This window comes from Moschus berezovskii, chromosome 22 (genome assembly GCF_049115385.1).
Source record: "Moschus berezovskii isolate FMDL1 chromosome 22, NW_MosBer_1.0, whole genome shotgun sequence".
Taxonomy (NCBI): Eukaryota; Metazoa; Chordata; class Mammalia; order Artiodactyla; family Moschidae; genus Moschus; species Moschus berezovskii.
Genome location: NC_142481.1, coordinates 38,266,966 through 38,291,235, shown reverse-complemented (window position 1 = coordinate 38,291,235; position 24,270 = coordinate 38,266,966). Strand labels below are relative to the sequence as shown.

The window sequence follows — 24,270 nt, the reverse complement described above, 5'->3', positions numbered from 1 at the left end:
TCCCTGTGTCAGCTCCTTCCTCAGCTGGGACCTGACAGGCTCACTGATCTGGGAAAGGAAACATGAAAACGCCTTTCCCCCAGCAAGCCTGTGAAGTCGGTACCGTCACCTCTACTTGGGGACATGCATTCCACAGAAACAGAATACAGCTGTTAAACTGGCAGACAGCCTGGCACATTCATGCATGCTCAATAAACATCTGCAGCAGGATGGAATGCATGAGCCCTCACCAGTGATCGCAGGCCTTCTGGGCCCTGGCAGAGCCCATGCTGTCCTGGCCAACACACATGGTGCCCTGCCCTTCTCCTTCTTGGTCCACACCCTGGCCTATGTCTCCCCAAACCTGCTCCCCCCCTCCCAAGACTGCAGTTGCTGCCACCTATCTGCTCCCCCTGGAGGTCCTCCAGGCACCGGGGTACACCCTATGTTTACAGCACATGAAAGCCTCTGGCTTCAGGATGCTAACTAAACAGGGCTGCTTTTGTCCTGGCTGCAGCAGCCATTGGTTTCTCTCGCATGCCCCACCCTGGGCTCAGGCCCAACCTCATGAAACTAGCCAGGTGAGGCATCTCTGAAACCCCAGAAGTCCAGTTCCCTCCTCTCCTCAACAAACATCCTTCTCTCTTGTCCACCTCCTCCTTGGAGGTCCAGTCAGCCCCTATGCCACAGGCCTGAGTGCAACCAACAGACATTCATATTAAGCACTAGGTTTCCAACTCCCTACTAGGCATATTACAGGCATAATCTTGATGAACCCTTCCACCAGCCCCTGCCTATGACCATTTCAGAGATGAGGAAACAAGCAGAGGCTAATCGAATCTATTAGAGGCAGAGCCAGAACTCAGCTCCAGGTCTGGCCAGCTCCTGAGCCCGCACTTGTTCAACTGCATTGATTGTCTTCCTGAGACTCTACGAGGCCATCTTCTGCTCAAGCTGCTAATGAATTTGCCCTTCCTCTCCAATGAACTGGGCAGTCAGTCATCTTAACCTACTCTCCCAGGTCAGCAGTTCTTACCAGTGGCCTGCTAGACTGGGATGGTACACCAGGCATGTTCCTACCTCCAGGTTCCTGGTAAGTTCAGAAGCCAGTGTCCATCTGGTGGGAGTGAGCGAGGGACATGTATATCCTAGGCTTCTGATGCCTCTGCTGATTCCATGGCCACCAAGTCGGTTGAAACATTCTCGAGGGACATCTTCTGAGAGGGCTGCAGGACTGCAGGGAGCCTCAGTGACCTTTGGGAAGTCACAGCCCACCAGCCAAGGGCCATCTTGGCCCTATGGATAGAATCCCAGGACTGGCACCTCTGGTTCATACCCAGCCCTTGCTCAGGCCGGCTGCAAAACTGCATGGTGGTTGAAATAACACCCCACGACTGCTGACTTTACCTCCCGTTTGGTAGCTGAAGCGAGTCTAGCTGGATGTCACATCAGGGAAGTTTGTACCCAGTTCAGCCTGGGAGAATCTGTCAAGTTCAGATTGACCAAAGGCTTCTCTAGTAGAACAGCCTTCTCCTCCCAGCCCCACATCCTCTCCTTAGCCCCCAGGGGATGGGTATATTGGGGAGACACTTTCTGATGCAGACCTCTCCCTTATGAATAATTTACCAGACAGGTGAAGCTATGGAGATTGACATCTGCTGGGCAGATTAAGGCAGAGTCCCTGCCTTGCATCAGGTCCATCATAAATGCTCAAACTTCTATGGACTACCTACCTCAGCGTGCTGCCTGTAGCCCACACTTCGCAGCTGCAAGGGAGCAGATCTAGTCATGTCTTTCTTCCCCCTTCTTTGCCCGATGTTGGATGGCTCAGTCAAGCAAGCCCTCTACTCCCAGTCGGTTTGAGTTCACCAGGGAAAGGAATGTACTGAATTCCTGACCAGGTAAATCACCACTTAAAAAACAAACCAAGATAAGTCAGACCTGGGGATGTAACATACAGCATGTTGACTATAGTTAATAATACCAGCTTGTATATTTGAAACTTGCTAAGAGAGTAGACTTCAAAAGCAGTCATCACAAGAAAAAGATGATTTGGTAACTGTGGTGATAGGTCACTTCACAATATATACAATATTGAATAATTATGTTGTACATCTGAAACTAATGTTATATGTCAACTGCATTTCACTAAGAACAAACCACTCCTTGGTGCTATTTGGTTCTTGTACATGGATAGCAAGATGAAAAGTGAACTCAGAAATCTGACTAAAAGACTCCTTCACTCTTGAATCACCTCCACTGAGGCCTGGGCACTAGTATTTGTTTTAAAGTTTCGTTGAAACCACAGAAACCCAGACTTAAAAGGCTCAAATTAAGATTCTGGTTCTGACATCTACCTGCGTGACCTTGGGCAAGTCACTGAATCACTGTGAGCTTTAGCTTCCTCTATAAAATGTAGAGAAGGGCTGCTTCACACGACTTTTTTTTCAGGATGGAAGACACTATAATCTGCAAACATCCCAAACATCCCTGGCCCGTCCACAGCGGGCCCTCAGTAAATGCTGACCAATGAACAAATCAACGTAAGGGATACGGATGTGCATGACCATGCCTAAAACTGAAGGAAGAGGCCGAGCTGATGACCTAAAGCTCAGAGCGGACGTTGTCTCTTGGTCATGCTGTCCATTGCTCCGTGGAGCTCTGATGCTGGGCTCCATTCTGCCTGTTTGTGCTGTGACACTCCTCTCCCTAAACCCTTGCTCCAGGCAGGTAAGAGAGCAAAATACCAGCCCCTGCCAGATATGGCAACCCACTCCAGTGTTCTTGCCTGGAGAATCCCAGGGACAGCGGAGCCTGGTCGGCTGCCATCCATGGGGTCACACAGAGTTGGACACGACTGAAGCGACTTAGCAGCAGCAGCAGCAGCCAGCGTCACTAAGGCAAGAATGCACGACTGGCTTCTTGTGTTCAACGCTATGGAAGTATTGCCAAGATCTAGCCTCCCACCAAGTAGAACTTGCATTCCATACTGTTACACTTAAATGGGCTGGGCACGCCAAGAAATCAAGAAACATCCAAGTCCAAGTGATGGTGCGCTGCCACCAAGCTTTTTCTTTTTGTTTTCCTGGAGGGGCTTAAAGACAACAGCTGAGCCATATACCCACGGCTAGGACACCCGAGCCAAGGAACTGGGTGTGCCTGAGCAATTAACATTTAACTGAGAGGAAAGCACATAGGAGAAGCAGGTGGTTGGAGCTCTGATGGCCAGATCTGACCCATCATCACATCAGTGTTCAAGCTACAACTGAGGAATGCCAGTAGGACGGATAAACCTGCCATAAATCACCACTCACAGAAACTCTGGACACTCTACCCAGACAGGGGAGGCCGAGGATAACAGTGCTACCATTAGGATGGCTACCATTTACTGAGTACTGGGTACCACACCAAGTATCTAATCCAGATCATCTTTCACCCTCACTTGTAAAGCTAGTATCCTTATTCCTATCTACCAAGGAGGAAACTGAGGCTCAGAGAGGTTAAGGACTTTGCCCAAGTGACTCAGGTAGTAAAAATGTCTGGCTCCAAGCACAAAAGCCATCGTGATAATATCCACAGAAGGCAAAACCAGGTTGGGATTCCTGGGAGGTAGCCAGAAGGGAATAACCCACAAGGTGAAGAGTGAAACAAATGAGGATGCAAGGGACTAGCTAAGCCACTCCTCATTAGGGGTTTGACTTTCAGTCCAGAATGCTCCTGAAAAAGTCTAGAATGCCCTCCCAACTCTGGGTTTGAGAAGTCAACGTTCTCTCCTCCTGGGCACAGGGCTGGCAACAGCATTCCTCATAGACAAGCTTTCTCCCTCACATGGTTCAAAGTTGTAAGAAGACTACCACTCAGGACAATGCAACAGGTTTTAAGAAGCCACCCCAAACCCCAGTTTTATTCCTGACTATCTGGTTATAAAATCCTAATTATCTACTAAGGCAGGAGAGCTGCATTTTGTGATTTAAGCAGTGTTTGCTTCCATCTTTGGTTTTCCTGTTCTTTGGGTTTGAAACACAGTCTACACTAGATGTTTTTCCAGGGCAGCTTCCTCCACTGGGCAGACCAGACCCTGCTTTGCTACTGGTGGTTTCTACAGAACCCATATCTCAGCTCTAGGGCTCTCCACTAATAGGTATGGTGAAAGATGAAATGATCACCAGTGATCTTCAACCACTCTTGTGACATAAAGAGCAGAAATCTCAGTCTGAAGAGTCTCAACCTCCTCGACACAATCTAGCTGTTACAATGGATGGGGAGGGAGTTGGAAGCACAAGCTCCAGTATAGGAAAAGCAAGATCTTGTTCTCTGACAGGTGGATTAGCTTTCCAAGTAATGCAGGCTTTTAATCCATGCAACCCTTTTTCAACTTCTCCCAACATCAACACAGGCCATGAGGCATAGTAATAGCCTCTGAAAAGTCAAACCACATGAAGATCGTGACTTTGGCTCCTCTGTCTGCCTCCTGAGATGATCCGAGGTTGCCCTTGGTATGGGCTGTAATAACAACAGCACAATCGCAGGAACAATGAAGCACAGGCAAAAGGTGTCTATAGTTTTACCTCAGTCTTGTTTGTTAGGATGGAGCTGATGTGCCTGTACTGACAGTCAGGAACAATTAGCACAGAGTAGCTCTGGGCTTCCCTGGTGGCTCAGAGTTTAAAGCGTCTGCCTCCAATGCGGGAGACCCAGGTTCAATCCCTGGGTTGGGAAGATCCCCTGGAGAAGGAAATGGTAACCCACTCCAGTATTCTTGCCTGGAGAATCCCATGGAAGGAGAAGCCTGGTAGGCTACAGTCCACGGGGTCGCAAAGAGTCGGACACGACTGAGCGACGGAACGAACGAACGAACGAGCTCTGAAAAGGAAAAAGAATTCACAAGGCATCAGTTATGGGTGAAGGGAAGTCGCCATCTGCTAGCGGGCACCAGTGTGTCAGTGCTTTGGGAGGGAAAAGGAGTGGGCTGGAAGAGATCCAGGGGCCTCTCTGCCCACGATAAAACAGAGTAGCTTCTCTGCCTGCCAGTATCACGGTGTCAACACATTCTGTGTGTGTCTCTGTCTCACACCCAAGGAAGTAGAAACAACTGACGTACGAACCCAGGGGAAGAAAGAACTCCATGGGCTCACTCCTCTGAAGCAGGGGAGCCTCCAGATTGCTGCTATTAAAAGCTGATGGTCACCTCTGTCCTCAGTGCCTCCATACCTTGTCTCCCCTTGTCCTTCCTTCCTTCCCAAAGGGAGAGCCCCTACCCCGCTTTAGGAGAGGGATGGAGCAGCACCTCAAGGTCTTGGCTGCTCTGAATGGGAAGAGCAAAGCAGGAAGGGCAACAGACCAAAGCAGAGGAAAGGACGAAGGCAGCACCTTTAGGGTAGAAACAGCTTCCACAGTTAGAAGTCACAACTATAAATGTATCCAACAGAGAGGGTGGTGTCCCACTGACTCACAATACTAGAATCAGGAGCTGCCAGAAATAAGTCATCTTGTCCACATACTATCAGTACTTCTGATTTCTGGCTACAACAAAATAAGGCCTATGTTTGTTTCTCTAAGATTTAGAATCTTAAGTAGAATTAGATGGAGGGAGAAGGAATAGCCAAGGGTAAGGAAAAACTTATCAATGAACAATAAGTGTTAAGTGACACCCCCTTTGGACATAGTTTAGAATCTTTACTTACTCACACAACATCAAGAATCAGTTAGTTTCAGGGTCTTGTGCGCTGTTCCATTACTAGGGCTCTCCCCTCCCCACCCCCGCCTGCCACACACTCCACAATGCAATATAATCACTTAGAATAGAATGTTTAAATGATATCGATTCAATAAACTGTCCCTGCTTCTCAATGATGTTGGAAAAGGAAAAAAGAAAAAAAAAAAGAAGAAGACAACAGAATCCAAACTCTTTGCAAGCTGCATGGTACCTATCTTCCCAGGGTGTTTTTGGTGAAATTTCGGCTGGGCCGAAATCTCTATCAGTGAGGACAGAGGTTGCAGGATAGGTTTGGGCATCTGTATTGGAGTAGAAACAGAAACCAAACACAAGTCTGGCCACAAGTGGATTCTGGCACATTTTTAGATGCAGTTAAAAATGTCACGGTGTGCATAAGGAGCAGGCAAAGGAGTTTTCTGTGGGAAGTAATGCCTGTAGGCAGAATAAACTGTCCAGTCTACTCGTGGGGAGGAGCACCCTGTGATGAGAACAGAAGAGCTAGGGGGCCTCGAGGAAGGTGTTGGTTCGGAAGATGGAGGAGACGATCTTGCCCGTGGCGTTGATGGTGCCTTCGCTGTCTGAGCTGGACTCAGAGTCGCTGCTCCCGGAGTAGGCACCCAGGCCTGGGAGGATGCCGATACAGACGGCCGCGGATGGGCAGTGGATGGAGGGACTGCTCAGGGAGGTGCTTCCTAGAGACACGCAGGACGGGGCTTCTGCAAAAAAGCAGGTGGGATTGTTACTTCAGCAACCTTTTCCAAAGTTGATGGCCTGCTTTCCATGTGTTGAGGGCTTCACGTTTGGAAGCCTCAAAACAACACTATGCAGTCAACACTATTGTCACACTGATCTCAAAGTTGTGCGCCTCGTTTGCAACTGAGAAAACTAAAGCCACAGCAGAGAACATTTTAAGACCATGTAGGATGTCACCAAGTAGTTGGGGCTCTTCTCGCCCAAGGAAACCCACTGTCATGGCCTCACCTCCATGACAGAAAGCCTCAGCCTAGAAAACACAGGACTTAAAGGTTAGAGGAAAAGTTAAGGACTCTTCTCCACCCCTTCTTCTTCCCTGTTTCAGTCTCATTTAATCACCAAAACAAGCTGGTATGCAGGGATCCCCCATTTTGCTGATGAGTGAGGTCCAAAGACCCGCCTAAAGTTAAAGGCCACTTAGAGTAGAAAACATTACACTAAGCCTGAATCAAAAGATAATGTTCTAATATGTTCCCAGAGCTCACTGCACAGTACGGCTGGAGTTCAACTCATTGTCTCAGACTGATAAGCATATTACCTTCTAGGGTTTTGCCTTAACAAGCCCCTGCTGCTGTTGCTGCTAAGTCACTTCAGTCGTGTCCGACTCTGTGTGACCCCACAGACGGCAGGCCACCAAGCTCCCCCATGCTGGGATTCTCCAGGCAAGAACACTGGAGTGGGTTGCCATTTCCTTCTCCAATGCATGAAAGTGAAAAGTGAAAGTGAAGTCACTCAGTCCTGTCAGACTGGTAGCTACCCAACAAGCCCCTAACACCTCATATAAATTCAAAAAGGATACACTGTTCCAAGTAGATGAAATGAGGAATAAGTAAAAAAATACCACTGAGAAGCAGACGGAGATCTCAACCAGCCAGTACACACAGTTCATTTGCTCATACAGGAATTACCAATAAGGAAAAAGGAAGCTGCTAAAGATAAGCAATGTGAAAACATGGAGATGCATAAAAGTGACATGAGAGTTAAAATGCCTGCAGAAGAGGTGGTAACAAGGTTACAAAAAAACAGGTAAATATTTACAATTAGTATCACAAAAGCTAACTTCTTTATGATATAAAAAGTCCTTCCAAAACCAACAACCAATCAACAACTAAATAGAAAAGCAGACAGAAGACACAAACAGTTTATCAAAAAAGAAACAAATGACTTTAAAGCATAAACAATGTGTAAGGAGGAATAGGCACCTACATATGTTGCTGAGGGAATGTAGGACAATGTGGCCATGTTCTTCACACTTAAATGATATTCACGCAACACTGTTGATAACAGAAACCAAAAGCTGCATTAACAGAGGACCAATATAAGGGACTAGTATCCAGCCATTAAGAAGAGTAGAGCATCTCTGTGTGTACTGGTATTCAATGATCTCTAAGATAAAATAACTTTTCATTCCACACTCTTTTGTCCCTTTTCAATTTGTTATTATGTGCATATGACTACCTAATTCACACAATTTTTAAGGACGCCAAATGCAAAAATTCAAAGAGTATCCTGCTGCTGCTGCTGCTGCTAAGGGTACTTAATTAGGAAGGACAGCCCCTTTAGCTCCATAACCCCTGTATTATAGCCAGGAAGGCTATAGAAGACTGACAGTCCTAATGTCTCTCTTCTCTTTATCCACATTCTCTTCAGACTGTAAGTCTCTGGAAGGTAAGGGCTCTTTTCTCTATCCCATCCCCTGGGCAGAGAGCAGGACAACATTCATAATGTGTGAGAACGCAGGAAAATGCATTACAGAGTTTCACTGCAAATGGCTAGATTTTGGAGGTGGGAGTGGGAGTGAGGAGAATGTGAAAATTTAGGACATAATATCAAACTGTATCTCATTCATTACCTGAACATTCATTGTATTACTATGCTCACACATACAATGACACTTTCAGCATTTTGTGAGAAACTTTTGTTTATAAAAAAACCTCTGATATCATAAGGGCATGAATCAGTTACTTAGAAAAGTAATTTGTGTGGAGCTATTCAGTGAGATTAAGTATTTCAAGGGTGAATTGAATTTTCAGGTCTATCTTAGAAAAGAAGGGTCAAGTTCACAGCACCTGTGGAAGACTAGAGCTGACCTAAAGGAAAGATGGAAGCCAGCCACAGAAATGTAACCAAAGGAATCGGGACTATGATGGCATTAGCAAAATTTAAGTGAAAGGACCAAATCTCCCAATTATCTAGGAAGTTTCAAAAAAGAAAAGAGATGGCAGCTCTAACAAATTTCATTCCAAAAGCAGTTAAATGCCCACATAGAACAAGATGGTGCCCTCTGATCTCACCCATTTGGTGAAGTTTCCTGCCAACTTCTGTATTTGCAGGCCCACATTATCATACTAAACTGACACTGAAAATTACTAACGGAGAACATTCTTGGGATTCAGACAGATGCATGACATGAGAGTAGATGGGACCAACTTGTACATTCACTGGATCTGCTCAGAGCTTAAGCCAGCACCTCCAATGGGGAAGCCTGAATCTCCATAAGGACCACAGGGCTATCTTCTGGGGGACTCAAGGGACAAAGCTTTCTAATGACCAAGGTCAAGACTCTAAAGCTTCAGGGGACAGTCTTCTCACCGGGCCTTAGCCCCTAGCAAAAGGATATTTCTTGTCCAGTTTCTAAAATAAGAATGAAAAAGTAGGAAGAAGGGTTTTAGAATAACAAAGAAAAGATGGCTCTTAAATACAATTTATCTGCCTTTAGAGAGTTTAAAGAAGCCCACAAGTTTTCCTTTTCACTGACTGATGGAGATAGTTCCTATCAGTGTATAAGCACCAGATACAGGGCTCCCTGGTAACTAGTTGTAATACATTTTAGATTTCTATGACACTTTACACACAGTATATATACTTATCCTATTTAAGCAGCCAAAGTTTAGCAAGTTTCTTATATATTAAAAAGATTCCAGTTAAAATGGAACTCTTACATCACTGATGGGAATATAAACTGGAACAACTTCTTAGCAGGGCAATTCGGCAATATTTATCTAAACTACAGATGTACATCTGACTCAATAATTCTACTTATAAGTATTTAACATGACATATTGTGAATGTGAAAAATGATGCATGCACAGGGTTATTTAATGAAACATCACACTAGAAAATGAATAAAAAGAATCTAAATGTTCATCAATAAAAAAAACTAAATAAATACACTATGCTACAACCATACTATGGATTACACAGCCTTAAATAGGAATAAAGAAGTATGCATAAGTATGCTATGACTCCCAAGGTAACTAAGCAACAAACAGAAGCATATGTTAATTAAGATTATGATAGGAAATGCGAAACAACATATGAAGTAATCTTACCAAAAAATCAACTTGAATTGATCAAGCTCTAGATCTAATTACCATTTTATACAAAATACAGGGTATAAAGGAATACCATGGGGATGCAATTAGCAAAAGTAGAGGATGAAAAACTCTACAAGACAGAGACCCAGTTTCTTTGCAAGTAAAATATAAAGGAAACAAAAATAAAGATAAAGGAAGAACCCCAGGTTAAATGAAACTTAAAAGACATACTAACCTACTGTTAAGATGCTGTAAGATGGCAATATTCCCAAACTGATCTACAGATTTGAGCAATCCCTATCAAAATCCCAGCTGGTTTTTTCATAGAAATTGACTAGTTGATCCCAAAATTCAAACAGAAATTAAGGGACCTCAAGTAGCCAAAACGATCTTGAACAAACATGAAGGAATAACACTTTCCAGTTTCAAAACTTCCTACGAGACTAGAGTGATCAAAACTGCGTGGTGGGGCTTCCATGACGGTCCAGTGCTTAGGACTCTGAGCCCTCACAAGCCATGGAGTACACACAAACAAGTCAAAAGTGTGTGGTGACAGCATAAGAACAGCTATACAAATCAATGGAAGAGAAAAGACAGTCCAGAAACAAACCCATACATGCTGTTCACAAGTATCACAACAATTCAGTGGAGGAAAGAAGTCCTTTCAACAAACTTCTGAGTCAAAAAACTAACAAAATGGGTCAAAGATCAAAATTTAAGAGCTAAAACTATAAAACTCTTCAAAAAAATTTAAGTGTAAATCTTCATGACCATGAATTAGGCAATAGCTTCTTAGATATGACTCTTAAAAGTACAAGCAACCGAAGAAAAATAAATTGATGGCATCAAAATTTAAAACTTTTGTGCTCCAAAGAACACTATCACACGTTCTTTCTATACAACCCACAGAGAGACAATAATTGTAAATCATCTCTATGACAAATAGTCTAGCATCCAGAACATATAAAGAACTCTTATAACTCAGCAATAAAAAGACAAATAACCCAATTCTAAAGTAGGCTCAGGATATGAGTACATATTTCTCCAAAGAAGATAAACCAAAGGTCATTAAGTACACAATGCCAACATCATTAGTCGTTAGGGAAACTCCAATCAGAACTACAATAAAGGATCACTTCATACTCACAGGATGGATATAAGAAAGACAGTAACAAGTGTTCTATTTTTTTTTTCTCCTTTGTGTGCCACATGACATGTGAGATCTTAGTTCCCTGACCAGGGATGGAACACATGCTCCCTGTGCAGAAATGCAAAGTCTTAACCACCAGACTACCAGAGAAGTTTCTGTAATGAGTACTGATAAGGATATGAAGAAACTGGACCCTTACATATACTGCCAGTGGTATATAAAAATGGTACAGCGACTGTGGAAAACAGTTTGGCAGTTCCTGAAAAAGTAAAGCATAGATTTACTATATGACCCAGCCAATTCCACAACTAGTTATATACCCAAGAGAACTGAAAATAGTTGTTTACACAACTTGGGTATGAATGCTCATAACAGCATGGGTCCTAAAAGCCCAAATGTGGAAACGACCCAAATGTTTATCAACTGATGAGTGGACAAAAATGTGATGTATCATACAATGGGACATTATTCAGCTGTAAAAAATAATGATACATGCCACAGCATGAACTATGAAAACATGTTAAGTGAAAAGAAGTCAGACACAAAAGGTCATAGGTTGCATGATTCCATTTACATAAAATTTTTCAGAAAAGGCAAATCCAGAGAGACAGAAAGTAGACTGATGACTGCTAGTGGCTGGGGAGAGGGAAGAATGGGGAATGACTGCTAATGGGAATGGGTGGGGCTTCACTTTTGGCATGACAAAAATGTTCTGGGATTAGACAGTGGTGATAAATACACATTATTATTAAAAACCACTAAACTGTCTCCCTTAAAAGGGTGAATTTTATGGTATGTGAATTATATCTGAATCATTTTTTTAAGCCATGTAAACCAAAGACAATGTCTAAACCTTCCTTGGATACTGATTTTTAGAAAACCAACTGTCAGACAAGAATTCAAATGGCAGAGTAGCAGGACATGGAACCCACCTCTTCCCACAAACGTATCAAGAATACATCTATAAATGGAACAATCTCACAGAACACCTACTGAACACTAATAGAAAATCTCAAACACCTGAAAGGACAAGACAGATTTCCAGGTAACCAGTTAGTACAAAAGGAAAACGAAAAGAAGCGGAATAGGTCCTACACCCCTGGGAGGGAGCTGAAGGAGAATAGAAGTTCCAGCACCCTGGGAAGTCCCCTCACCGGCAAGGAGGTCACCTAGATCAGAGGAAGAAAGAGGCTCAGAGGAAGGCACAACAACCAGTTAGTGGCAGGCAGGAGACAGACTTACAGAGATGGTCTGTGCCACCATCCTGTATGCTCTAGCCTAAGACACATGTCTGCTGGTATGGATGGGGGCTGGATGTTGGAATGCAGGCTTAAGGACAGACCCAGGGAGAGGACTGCTGTTCGTTGTGCAGAGACAGTTTGAAGGGAGGGGTTGGGGCACAAAAACCAAGAGTGTAACTGGAAGAATCCTAGGCCACCAGAGAAGCACCACTGTTAATCAGCACGCAGAGAGGGGTGGGGTTGCCACTGCAGCCTCTTTCCCCACTTGCCGGCTCCTGCTTCCTTGCGCTCCAGGAAAGGCCCCGCCCAGGCAGGCTCCAGTGCTCTGGCCACTGCCTCAGCAGTCCTGGGAGTAGACACTAGTGGGTTGCCCAACAAAGGTGGGACTGAAATCTCAGCTGAGCCCCCAGGGATCATGAGACTTAGAAAGCAGAGCTGAAATCTCTCCCCACAGCTGCACAAACCACAGATTTACACCTCCACGGCTGGCTTTGTGAATTCAGTGTCTACGGAATATATGAATGGACAACTGCTGATCCTGAGACCAGGACAGGCGAGGGTCTGAGCTGCCTCGACAGCTCCCTCAGAGGGTCCAGATGTGCAACTACTGCAGTCCTGGGACCTGACTTCAGTGGATCTGCATTGGTGGCTTTGTGAAAACAAAGCCTGAGAGGCGCCAGGGCTGACTGCCAGGATACCCACAGTTGAGGTGGAGCAGAGAGAGGGTGGTGCCAATGACAGTCTACTTTGTGAGCCCACACAACAGGTGGAAAATGACACAGCAGAGCACACACACAGATGATCAGCTCTAACAGAAAATACTCAGCGACTCCTCTCCCAGTGAGAACAGTCTAATCCCACATACCTCATACCACAGATCAGAAATGCAGCTCAGGGGGCTTTCCCTGATCGGCCTTGCAATACCAAGAACACAGGTTCGATCTCTGGTTTGGGAAGATCCCACATATCACAGGGCCACTAAGCCTACGTGCCACATCTACTGAGCCAGCAAACTGCAAAGACTGAAGCTCACGCGTCTTAGAGCTGGTGCTCCACAAGAGAAGCCACTGCAGTGAGCAGTCCCTGCACCACAACTAGAGTACAGCTCCATCTCACCACAATTAGAAAAAGCCCATTCACAACAACAAAGACCCGACACAGCCAAAAATAAACAAACAGAGTTTTAAAAAGAAATGTAGCTCAGAAATAGAGCTGGGAGCTTCTACTCCAACAACTAGGGAGCAGATCCTGCCCCAGGCAGAGCAATGACAACCAGAGAGCAAAAGGGAGGCCATGCTCAATATCCAGTGCAGGATCCAATCACCACAATATCAATCACACCTCCTCTCAAGGGGACAACGGCCAGCACATACTAAGGAAAGAGGTGGCAGGCATCCATACTAAAAACAGCCCTCACAATAAAAAAAATTAAACCCATGCTGGCTACAAAGGGTCATTCCCATATAAAAATAGGCCTCCAAGACTACAGTAGATAATTGCTTCTCCTAAACTTACAGAGCAAGAGAAATGTAAGTAAAATGAGGAAGCAGAGGAATCACTCCCAATTAAAGATCAAGAGAATTCCTCTTAAAAGAACAAACAATGAAACAGACCTCTTCAGTCTGATGGATACCAAGTTCAAAAAGAAGGTAATGAAAATATTGAAGGAATTAAGAATATCAACAGAAATATAGATTACTATAAAAAGGAACTAGAAACTACAAGGAGGAGCCAAGAAAAATTAGAGAATTCATTTGATGAAATAAAAGTTGAATTAAAGGCTATGAAAAGCAGAATGAATAATGCAGAAAAATGAATGTGATTGAGAAGAAAAAATAATGGAATCACTCAATTAGAACTGGAAATTAAAAAAAAAAAAAGAAAGCAATTTAAGAGACCTATGGAATAATATAAAGTATGCCAATCAAGGCATAATAGGGATCCCATAAGGAGAAGAAAAAGGAGACTGAAAATGTACTTGAAGAAATTATGGCTGAAAATTTCCCAAACCAAAAGAAAAAAAAAAGGTATCCAGATACAGGAAGCACAGAGGGTCTCAAACAAGATAAACCCTAACAGACCTACATCAAGACGTATTATAATAAAAGTAGCGTTAAGTTGAAGATAAAAAGAGGATTCTAAAGGCAGCAAAAGAAAATAAATTAATTACAAGGGAACACCTATAAGGCTATCAGCTAATTTCTCTACAGAAACAATGCAGGCCAGAAGGGAATGGCAAGATATATTCAAACTCCTGACAAGGAAATATCTGCAACCTAGGATATTCAACCCAGCAAGATTACCATTCAGAACAGAGGGAGAGAGGAAGAATTTCTCAGATAAGCAAAAAGTAAAAGAATACAGCAATACTAAGCCTATCTTTAAAAAAAAATATTGAAAGGTCAGCTCTAAATAGAAAAGTACTGAGAATCTACAGGGAGGAGAAAATCACAATGGGACATAAATCACTTAAGTAAGACATTAACACAGATTTTTAAAAATTTAAAACTTTCTCTGAGAGCAATGATAACCACAATAAACAGCAAAAGGATGACCATGAAGATGCAAAAGAGGACATCAAAATCATAAAATGTGGCAGAAGAAAACAAGAAAACATGGATTTTTTTTTCTATGTGTTTAAGCCTACATGACTACCAGTCTAAAGCTGGTAGATAAAGGGATTAACATACTTGAAAAACAGGGCAACCACAAATCAAAAACCTACAACAGATTCACAAAATCCAAAAAGAAGAGAACATAAACATAATGGACAAAAGAAAACACAAAAAAGAGGAAGAAGAAGTAAAATCAACAGGAAAACAAAGTTTAAAATGGCAATGAATACATATTTATCAATAATTAAATGTCAGTGAATGAGTGCTCTATCAAAAGACACAGGGTGGCTGACTGGATTAAAAAAACAAAAGCCTACAACATGCTGCCTACAAGAGACCCACTTTAGGGCAAAGGACACCCCAGATTAAAAGTGAAGAAATGGAAAAAGTTATTTCATGCAAATGGGAAATGACAAGAAAGCAAGGGTAGCAACACTTATATCAGACAAAATAGACTTTAAAACAAAGGTTATAAACAAAGATAAAGAAGGACACTATATAATGATAAACGGATCAATATAAGGAGAGGATATTACACTTGTCAACATGTATGCACCCAATATAGGAGCACCCAAATACATACAACAAATAACACAAAAAGGGAGAAACTGATAGGAATAGAGTAGTAGTAAGAGACTAACACCCCACTCAACATCAATGGACAGATCTTTGAGACAGAAAAGGCAACAGAGATCCTAAATGATACAACAGAACATTTAGACTTAATCAATAGCTTTAGGACATTTCAGTTCAGTTCAGTCTCTCAGTCGTGTCCGACTCTCTGCAACCCCATGAATCACAGCACGCCAGGCCTCCCTGTCCATCACCAACTCCCGGAGTTCACTCAAACTCATGTCCATAGAGTCGGTGATGCCATCCAGCCATCTCATTCTCTGTCGTCCCCTTCTCCTCCCGCCCCCAATCCTTCCCAGCATCACTCTTTTCCAGTGAGTCAACTCGTCTCATGAGGTGGCCAAAGTATTGGAATTTCAGCTTTAACATCAGTCCTTCCAATGAACACCCAGGATTGATCTCCTTGCAGTACAAGGGACTCTCAAGAGTCTTCTCCAGCACTTCAGGACATTACACTCCCCCAAAGCAGAATACACGTTCTTTTCAAGCCCACATAGAACATTCTGTAGGATTAAACACAAAAAAGCTTAAACAAATTTAAAAGTATAGAAATTACTTCAAGCATCTTTTCTGACCACAAGGGTATATAAAACTAAAAACCAACGACAAAAATAAAACCAGAAAAAAAACTACAGGAAGGCTAAACAACATAACTTAAAAACCAATGGATCAACAAAGAAATCAAGGAAGAAATTAAAGAAATATCTTGAGGCAAATGAGAATGAAAACACAACCACACAAAATCCATGGGATGCAGCAAAAGCAGTTCTTACAAAGTTCATAGCAATACAGGCCTTCAAGACAAGAAAAATCAAACAGCCTAACCCACCACCTAAGAGAATGTGAGAGAGAACAAACAAAACTTAAGTCAGCAGAAGGAAGAAAATAATAAAGATCAGAGAGGGAATAAATAAAAGAGATTTAAAAATAGAAAAAAAAAAAATCAATAAAACCAAGAGCTGGTTCTTTGAAAGGATAAACAAAATTGACAAACTTCTGGGCAGGCTCAACAAGACGAAAAGAGAGAAGAGCCAAATAAATAAATAAGAAATAAAAGAGGAGAAATCACAACAGATACCACAAAAATACAAAAAACCGTAAGAGAATACTATGAACAATTATATGCCAACAAATCTGACTACCTCAAAGAAATGGACAACTTTCTAGAAACATACAGTCCACCAAAACTGAACCAAGAAGAAACAGATAACTTGAACAGACCAATCACTAGAAATGAAACCCAATCTGTAATAATAAAAACTCCCTACAAACAAAAGTCCAGAACCATATGACTTCACTGGGGAATTCTACAAACATACAAAGAAAAATTTACACCTATCCTTCTCAAATTCTTCCAAAAGACTGAGGAGGAAGGAACATTACCAAAGACATCTATGAAGCCATCATCCTGAGACCAAAACCAGACAAAGATACTACCAAGAAAGAAAGGTACAGTCCAATAACTTCGATGTATAGAGAAAAAAATTCTCAAGCTAGCAAACAGAATCCAAAAACACATAAAAAAGGTCATACACCACGACTCAAGTTGAATTCATTCCAGGGTCATGACAATGGTTCAGTGTATTGAAATCAGTGTGATACACCACATCAACAAAAGAAAGGACAAAACCAACATGATCGTCTCAAGAGATGCAGAAAAAGTATTTGACAAAAATCAACATCCATTCATGATGAAAACCCTTGCAAAGGTGAGTACAGAAAGAACATATCTCAACATAATAAAACGCTTTTATGACAAACCCACAGCCAATATAATATTTAATGGTAAAAGCTGAAAGCCTTTCTGCTAAAATCTGGAACAAGACAAGGATACCCACTCTCACCATTTCTCTTCAACACAGGACTGAAAGTCTTAGCCTCAGCAAATGGGAAACTAAGATCCCACAAGTCATGTGGCATAGCCAAAGTAAAGAATAAGAAAATAAAACTTTCTTTAAAAAAAAAAGAAAAGTGGACACATTAAAAATTGAAGGTACATGATGGGGTTCATTATACTATTATCTCAATATCTAAATATGTTTTAAGTTAGCTATAATAAAACTTTTTAAAAAAGAGCATATTTGTAATTGCCTATACACACATAGAATAATCTAGATACACACATAGATCCAGATACATATGTAAAAAATGTACTTCCCTCTGGGAAGGAGAACCGGATGGAAGAGGACATACAGGGAGAAGGAAAGCTCTTCACCGAAGATCCTTTTCACAAGTAAATTCTAGAGCAAGAAGGTATCCGCAACAGCCCACCATTATTGGACTTCACTGGATATGTATTTTAAAATATCCATTAATTTTTGAAAGAAAAAATATATTTTTAAATATCTGTTTTTAAAAGAGAAATAAATGTAAGCCCTGTTTCAATGACGACCCTTTGAGTTCAGCTCAGTCTCAATTCCACAGGAAGTCAGAAGAACTGAAAACACTCTTGAATTTCTTATCCCTGATTCAGTCCTGAGTAACACTCACTCTCACTTATAACTTGGTGCCACTTAATACAGTACCAGATTTGATCACATGAAAGAAACCACTAAAGAAAGTGTACTCTTTGGAAACTATTTAGCCTCTTGGTCCAATCCAATCCAACCAACAGAAGGAGCCAGGCATTCTACCTCTCACTGGTAGCCAGCCAGGTGAAATGAAGAAACTTGCCATTTAAGGGAGAAAGAGAAAAACCCTTTGTGAGTAGAGGTTGATATCCACCAGGGCTTTGGCTTTGTCAGCGCTCCTGAGAGAACACAACTGTCATTTATCAGCTCCATGGTTTCTAACATACTACTTTGTTGGGCAGCTGACAGAATCCTAGGTTTAAATCCTGCATGGTTTAAAATGGCTTGGTAAGTTTAGGCAGGTTTGCTTGGGGATACACGCGTTCCTCCATAGATTCAATGCCTTCCAGCCTTTTACCATGGTTCATGTGTATGATGGGTAAAGAATGATATGAAAGCTGCCACCCACCTTGATTCTTGTCATCTGGGTCAGGGTCCGATTTCAGTCTTTTCACACTGTTTCCACTCTCTGAACTGTAACAAACAAACAAAAATATATGTGATTTGAGCTAGGTCAAAACTTAGGGAATAAAAGCTTTGGCGATCAGGAGCTCCAAAAACCATTTTATATGGATTTTAGGTAGCCTCAAGGAGCTGAGATGATCTGAAAAATCTTCATTTCAGCTTCTTAATCTCCTTCCAAGTATATATATATATTTTAATCTATCTTTTAATTCAAGGACAACTGCTTTAGAGAACAATTAAATTATTTCTATAAAGAATTTAAACCTCTGATCAATTCAAGGCGTGAAGTATTATATCCTCAAATATCACTTAAACGTCAAGATTCTTTATTATCATCATTCATCTTGGTTAGAACCACAGATCGATTTGAAGAACATCTGGACATGTTTATAAATGACAAAAATGTAGTTATTAAAGACTAAAGGAAATATCTTTAGTGACATGCTAGAAAGTCACCCAAAATACTTTCACTAAAAGATTATCTAAAGAATGTATTTCTCTCACCATGCAGCTCAGAAAATGCACACTGTTCTCCAGGTCCACCATTACTACTAATACATGTAATGTTTGTAAATTTGTACCTATTAAACAATTTAGGACAGTGAGAAAAAAAAAGAATGCAATTCAAAGAGGAAGAAAATGGTCCTAGAAGGAAGGCCTTAATCCCAAAAGGAAGAGATGGTGAACAAAGAAACTCGCCAATACAAATCTAAACAAACATTGTCTATATAAAAAACAACATCTAATTTGTGGTATTAAACATGACCATACTAAAGTCCTGGACAGTGTGTAAGGAAGAAAGAAGGTTATTGTGGCTAAAAGTTCTAAGATCTATGGATAATTCTGCAGGAAAGTAAGACAGCTATTTACTTTATGGTTTTGCTAAGTATTCCTGGTAAATTGACAACTTAAGGCACAAAAGAACAGAAACAGAATACATAAATCCAAACTAATAGAAAGAAAAAAAGAGAATTAATTTCACAATTATAATCAAAATTTTAATAAAAAGAATATAAGGAAAAGAGTTTTCAAGTAAAAAGACAAATAACATTAGATAGTATAAACTGCAGATTTCCTTGGTGGTCTAGTGGTTACGATTCCAGGTTTTCACTGCCATGGTCCACATTCAATCCCTGGTCTGAGAACTGTGATCCTGCAAGTCACGTGGGATGACCAAAAAATTAATTTTAGAAAAGACAGTAGAAACTATACCAAAAAATCCTAGTAAGTCCAAGCCTACCTATAAAGAGAGTTTAACAGATGATTTTCAAGTCAGCTATTTATGATTAACTAAAAACTTAAGCAAAACAACTTACAACCTAGAAAGATTTACAGTAAAGGAATGGAAAAAGACAGCATAGCTAATACTAACCCAAAGAAGGCTGGGGCACCTATATTAAGAATACAGACTTTAAAATCAAAAGTATTACAGGGGATGAGGAGGTTAGTTTATAATGAAACAAAGTTTAAATCACTACAAAGAATAACAATCCCAAACATCTATGCTTCTAATTAAAGAGCTTAAAAATATATTCAATAGACTGTGAAGAAAAATCAAGAAATCATTACAATAATGGGAGATTTCAAAATACTCCCCTCAAGTACTAATAGAACAAGCAGACAAATACTTAAAGACACAGAAAATTTGAACAATACAATCCACAAGTTTGTTTTGTTGTACAACCCAGAACAATCACTTAACACAAATTTTCCTTAACTTGGAACATTCACAAAAATTAATCTCAGGAAAAAGTCACAAAGCAAATCTAAGTAATTTCAAAAGAATTAGTACATATAAACCACAATGCAATTAAGGCAGAAATTGATAACAAAAGAAAGACTATATTTCAGAGACTCTAGGCCATCACTGATTCAGTTCAGTTCAGTCGCTCAGTCGCGTCCGACTCTTTGCAACCCCATGAATTGCAGCACGCCAGGCCTCCCTATCCATCACCAACTCCAGGAGTTCACCCAAACTCATGTGCACCGAGTCAGTGATGCCATCCAGCCATCTCATCCTCTGTCGTCCCCTTCTCCTCCTGCCCCCAATCCCTCCTAGCATCAGGGTCTTTCCCGATGAGTCAACTTTTCGCATGAGGTGGCCAAAGTATTGGAGTTTCAGCTTTACCATCAGTCCTTCCAGTGAACACCCAGGACTGATCTCCTTTAGAATGGACTGGTTGGACGTCCTTGTAGTCCAAGGGACTCTCAAGAGTCTTCTGCATCACTGATTACAAGATATTAAAATGTGGGGGGAAGAAGGTTCATCTTAGAACCAATGAAATATGGTTAAGTTACGTCAGTATCTTGGTGTATCTCAGTGGTGATGGACAGGCAAGTCAGGCATGCTGCAGTCCATGGGGTTGCAGAGAGTCAGACATGACTGAGCGACTGAACCAAACTACCTCAATATGTTTGGAAATTTTTTAAAATGTCTCTAGGTCATGGGTCAAGAAAGAAATCAAAATGGATATTTAAAAAAACTTACTTGGAAACAGAAAATTGTATACAATGAAAGGTGAGGAAAAACTATAGCTTTAGATGCCTATAACTGAAAAGAAGAGCTGAAAATTAGTTTGGTATCTGACACTTGTTTGTAACAGAAATAATAAAAGTATAAGCTTGAGAAAGTAAAGAATATTTCAAAGAAATAATGTAGAAGATATTAAAGAGAAAAAAATAATAAGAACTAAATCCAAAAGGCCTTTGAAAAGGCTAATAAAACAGAGACTACCTTCTCAAGAAAATAGTCAAAATAAGAATAAAAGTACAACTCATCAATATTTGGGGTGAAAAGAGGACAAGAGCAGTTAGAAAAATAAAGAATACTGACAATTTAGCTAATGCATTTGAAAAAAGACAAAATGAACAAATTCCCAGAAAATACAACTAAAAAAACTGACTCAAAAAGATTTGGAGAAAGGTAGATAGTCCTACCGTCACAAAATAAAAAGAGGGGCCCAAAGTGATTTCACTGAGTTCTATAAAACCTTCACAAAAGAACACTACTATCTTATACAAACTCCTCTAGAAAACAGAAAAAGAACACTCCCTAAATCATTCTGTGAAGCTAGGTTTAATTTTCACATCAAAATCAGATAAAGCGGGGGAAAAAAGTACAGGCCAGTCTCAATCATGATCAAAAATGCAACAACCTATAGCAAACCAAATCCAGCAAAGTTTAAAAAAAAAAAAGAAGAAAATATATCACTGGAAGTTGGGTTTATCACCAGGAATGCAACATCAGAAAAATCTTTATTCTTTCACTGTAACAGTAAAAAAGAAAAATTTATTTTATCAATTCAAAAGCAGGAAAAAATTGACAAGATTTAATAATTCATGGCTACAAAAAAAAAAACAAACCTTAAACTAGGAACAGAACTGTAAATACCATCCTTAGCAGTGAAAACTTATAAGCACTCGGTTTAAAACTAGAGATAAAACAAGGATGTGCACAGTAATTGTTCTAGTGTGTTGCTGGTGGTCCCAACCAGCTCAATAAGAAAAAGGAATTAAAAGGTATAAGGAAAACACTGTTATCATTTAGTGACTTCCTACATAGAAATTTCAGAGAATCCACCAATAAATTATTACAGTTGATAAAAATTATTTTGTCAAGTTAGTAAAAGCTGGATGGCTGGATACAAATATACTAAAATCAACTGCATTTTTATTTACCAACAACAAAAAAATATAAAATACCTAGGAATATATCTAATCAAAGACATGTACAACATCTTTGAAAAAAACAACAAAACTCTTAAGACTTTACTGAATGACTTTAACTAAAGGAAACAAACAAATGTAGATATAAACCATGAATAAAGGCTCAAAAACATAAACATCTGATCTCTCCATAAATTTATCAAGCAATTTAATAACATTCCAATAAAAATCCCAATAGGGACTGTTAAAGAACTTAAAACTACATCTAAAACTTATATAGAAGAATGAAGTGGCCAAAAATAGATAAGACATCCTTGAGAAGAATGTACCTTCTATCAAAAAAATAAGTTCTGAGAATACAATGTACATTATGATGACTATAGTTAATGATATAGTACTGTGTATTTGAAAGCTGCTAACAGTAGATCTTAAAAGTTCTCATCACAAGAAAAAAGTGTGTAAATATGTATGGTGTAAACTATGTGTACCTATGTCAACTAGACTTATCATGGCCATCATTTCACTATACATACATATATATTATCAAATCATTATGTTGCATATTTGAAACTGTTATACATCAATTATATATCAGTTTTTTAAAACAGACCATCTTAAAATTAAATATATTTGACCACTTTAAAATTAAAAAGATAAGCTATAGACTGTAGAAAAAAATGTTAAAAAAAGCCTGTGAATCAGTAAGAAAATTACAAATAACCCAATTAAAAAAATGGCAATATAAATGAATAGATCTTTTGGGACAATGGGACACATGAATGTCAAACCAACATATAAAATGTCAACTACATTTGTTAATAGGGGAATGCAAATTAAGACCATAAGGAGATGCTATTTTATAAATCACTTTATTGCTGTATCTGTGCTATCCCCTAGGGTAGCAACAAGCCACATGGAATCATTTAACACTTAAAATGTGACTACTGTGGCTAGGTGATTGCATTTTAAATTTCATTTAATTTTAATTAATTTAAATTTACATAGCCACAGGTAGTCAGGGGCTATCATACTGGACACATGACTCTAGAGAAACATGCACACAGGTACAAAGTTTGTCCTTGACCCATCAGCACCATGTGTCATAATTCAAACATTCACTCACAGGAGAATGAACAAAGTTTGATATCTCAAATAATGCAGTATTATACAGCAGTGAAAGTGAATGAATTACAGCTGCGCATACACACACACAAAACTGTTTTAGTCACAGAAACAATTTGAGCGAAAAGCCAAATTCACAGAAGATGGTGTACTGACAATGAAATAATTTTTAATAAAGTTCAAAAACAAGCAAGTTATTATACGGTTCATGGATACCTATGTAGGAAGCAAAAAAAAAAAAAAAAAACAAACCCCTACTAAGAAAGACAAAAGAATGATGAACTAGACTTAGGAAAGTGGTGTGAGGCAGGGAGACAGAATGGGGAAGAGCACAGAGGCAGACTCCGTATCACTAATGCTCTAGGTCTTGAGTGATGGGTTCACAGGCTCTTGTTTTATTACTATGCTTGCTTCCCTGGTGGCTCAGTCAGTAAAGTGTCTGCCTGCAATGCGGGAGACCTGGGTTCAATCCCTGGGTCGGGAAGATCCTCTGGAGAAGGAAATGGCAACCCACTCCAGTACTCTTGCCTGGACAATCCCATGGATGGAGGAGCCTGGAAGGCTACAGTCCATGGGGTCGCAAAGAGTCAGACACGACTGAGTGACTTCTCTCTCTTCATACACACATCAGGCATCAGACTTTCACTGAGCATTAGAGTCATCCATGAACTTGAAAAATTAGACTCCCAGACCTCATTCCATACTGCGCTGGAATCAGTGTGAGGCAATCCACAGGATTAACAAACTCCCAGGTGACTCTCATAAACCCAAAGCTGGGTAGATGAAGAATGCCTGCCCCAGGAGACTCGTTTCTCACCTTGCTGCACAAAACAACCATAAAGGATGAGCTAATAAACGGGAGTATATAAGGACTAGGAGGGGCTTCCCTGGCGGCTCAAATGGTAAAGACCTGGCTTTGAGCCTGGGTTGGGAAGATCCCCTGGAGGAAGGCATGGAAACCCATGTCAGTATTCTTGCCTGGACAGAAGAGCCTGGGGGGTACAATCCATGGGGTCGCAAAGAGCCGGACACAGCTGAGCGAC

The 24,270-nt window shown here is 40.7% G+C and overlaps 1 protein-coding gene across 7 annotated transcripts in view; it reads right to left on the bottom strand.

The window, feature by feature from the left end:
* Nucleotides 1-5,981: 5,981 nt before the first annotated feature.
* PSME3IP1 (proteasome activator subunit 3 interacting protein 1) overlaps nucleotides 5,982-24,270 on the bottom strand; it is a 37,170-nt gene continuing 18,881 nt past the window's right edge. For all 7 annotated transcript variants that reach the window (XM_055412703.2, XM_055412704.2, XM_055412700.2 and 4 more), the window contains 2 exons: nucleotides 18,384-18,448; nucleotides 5,982-6,411 (listed from right to left, as the gene is read on the bottom strand). In XM_055412703.2, the coding sequence (XP_055268678.1) occupies nucleotides 6,194-6,411; nucleotides 18,384-18,448 (283 nt within the window). In that variant the 3' untranslated portion in view covers nucleotides 5,982-6,193. The remainder of the gene's footprint in view (nucleotides 6,412-18,383; nucleotides 18,449-24,270) is intronic.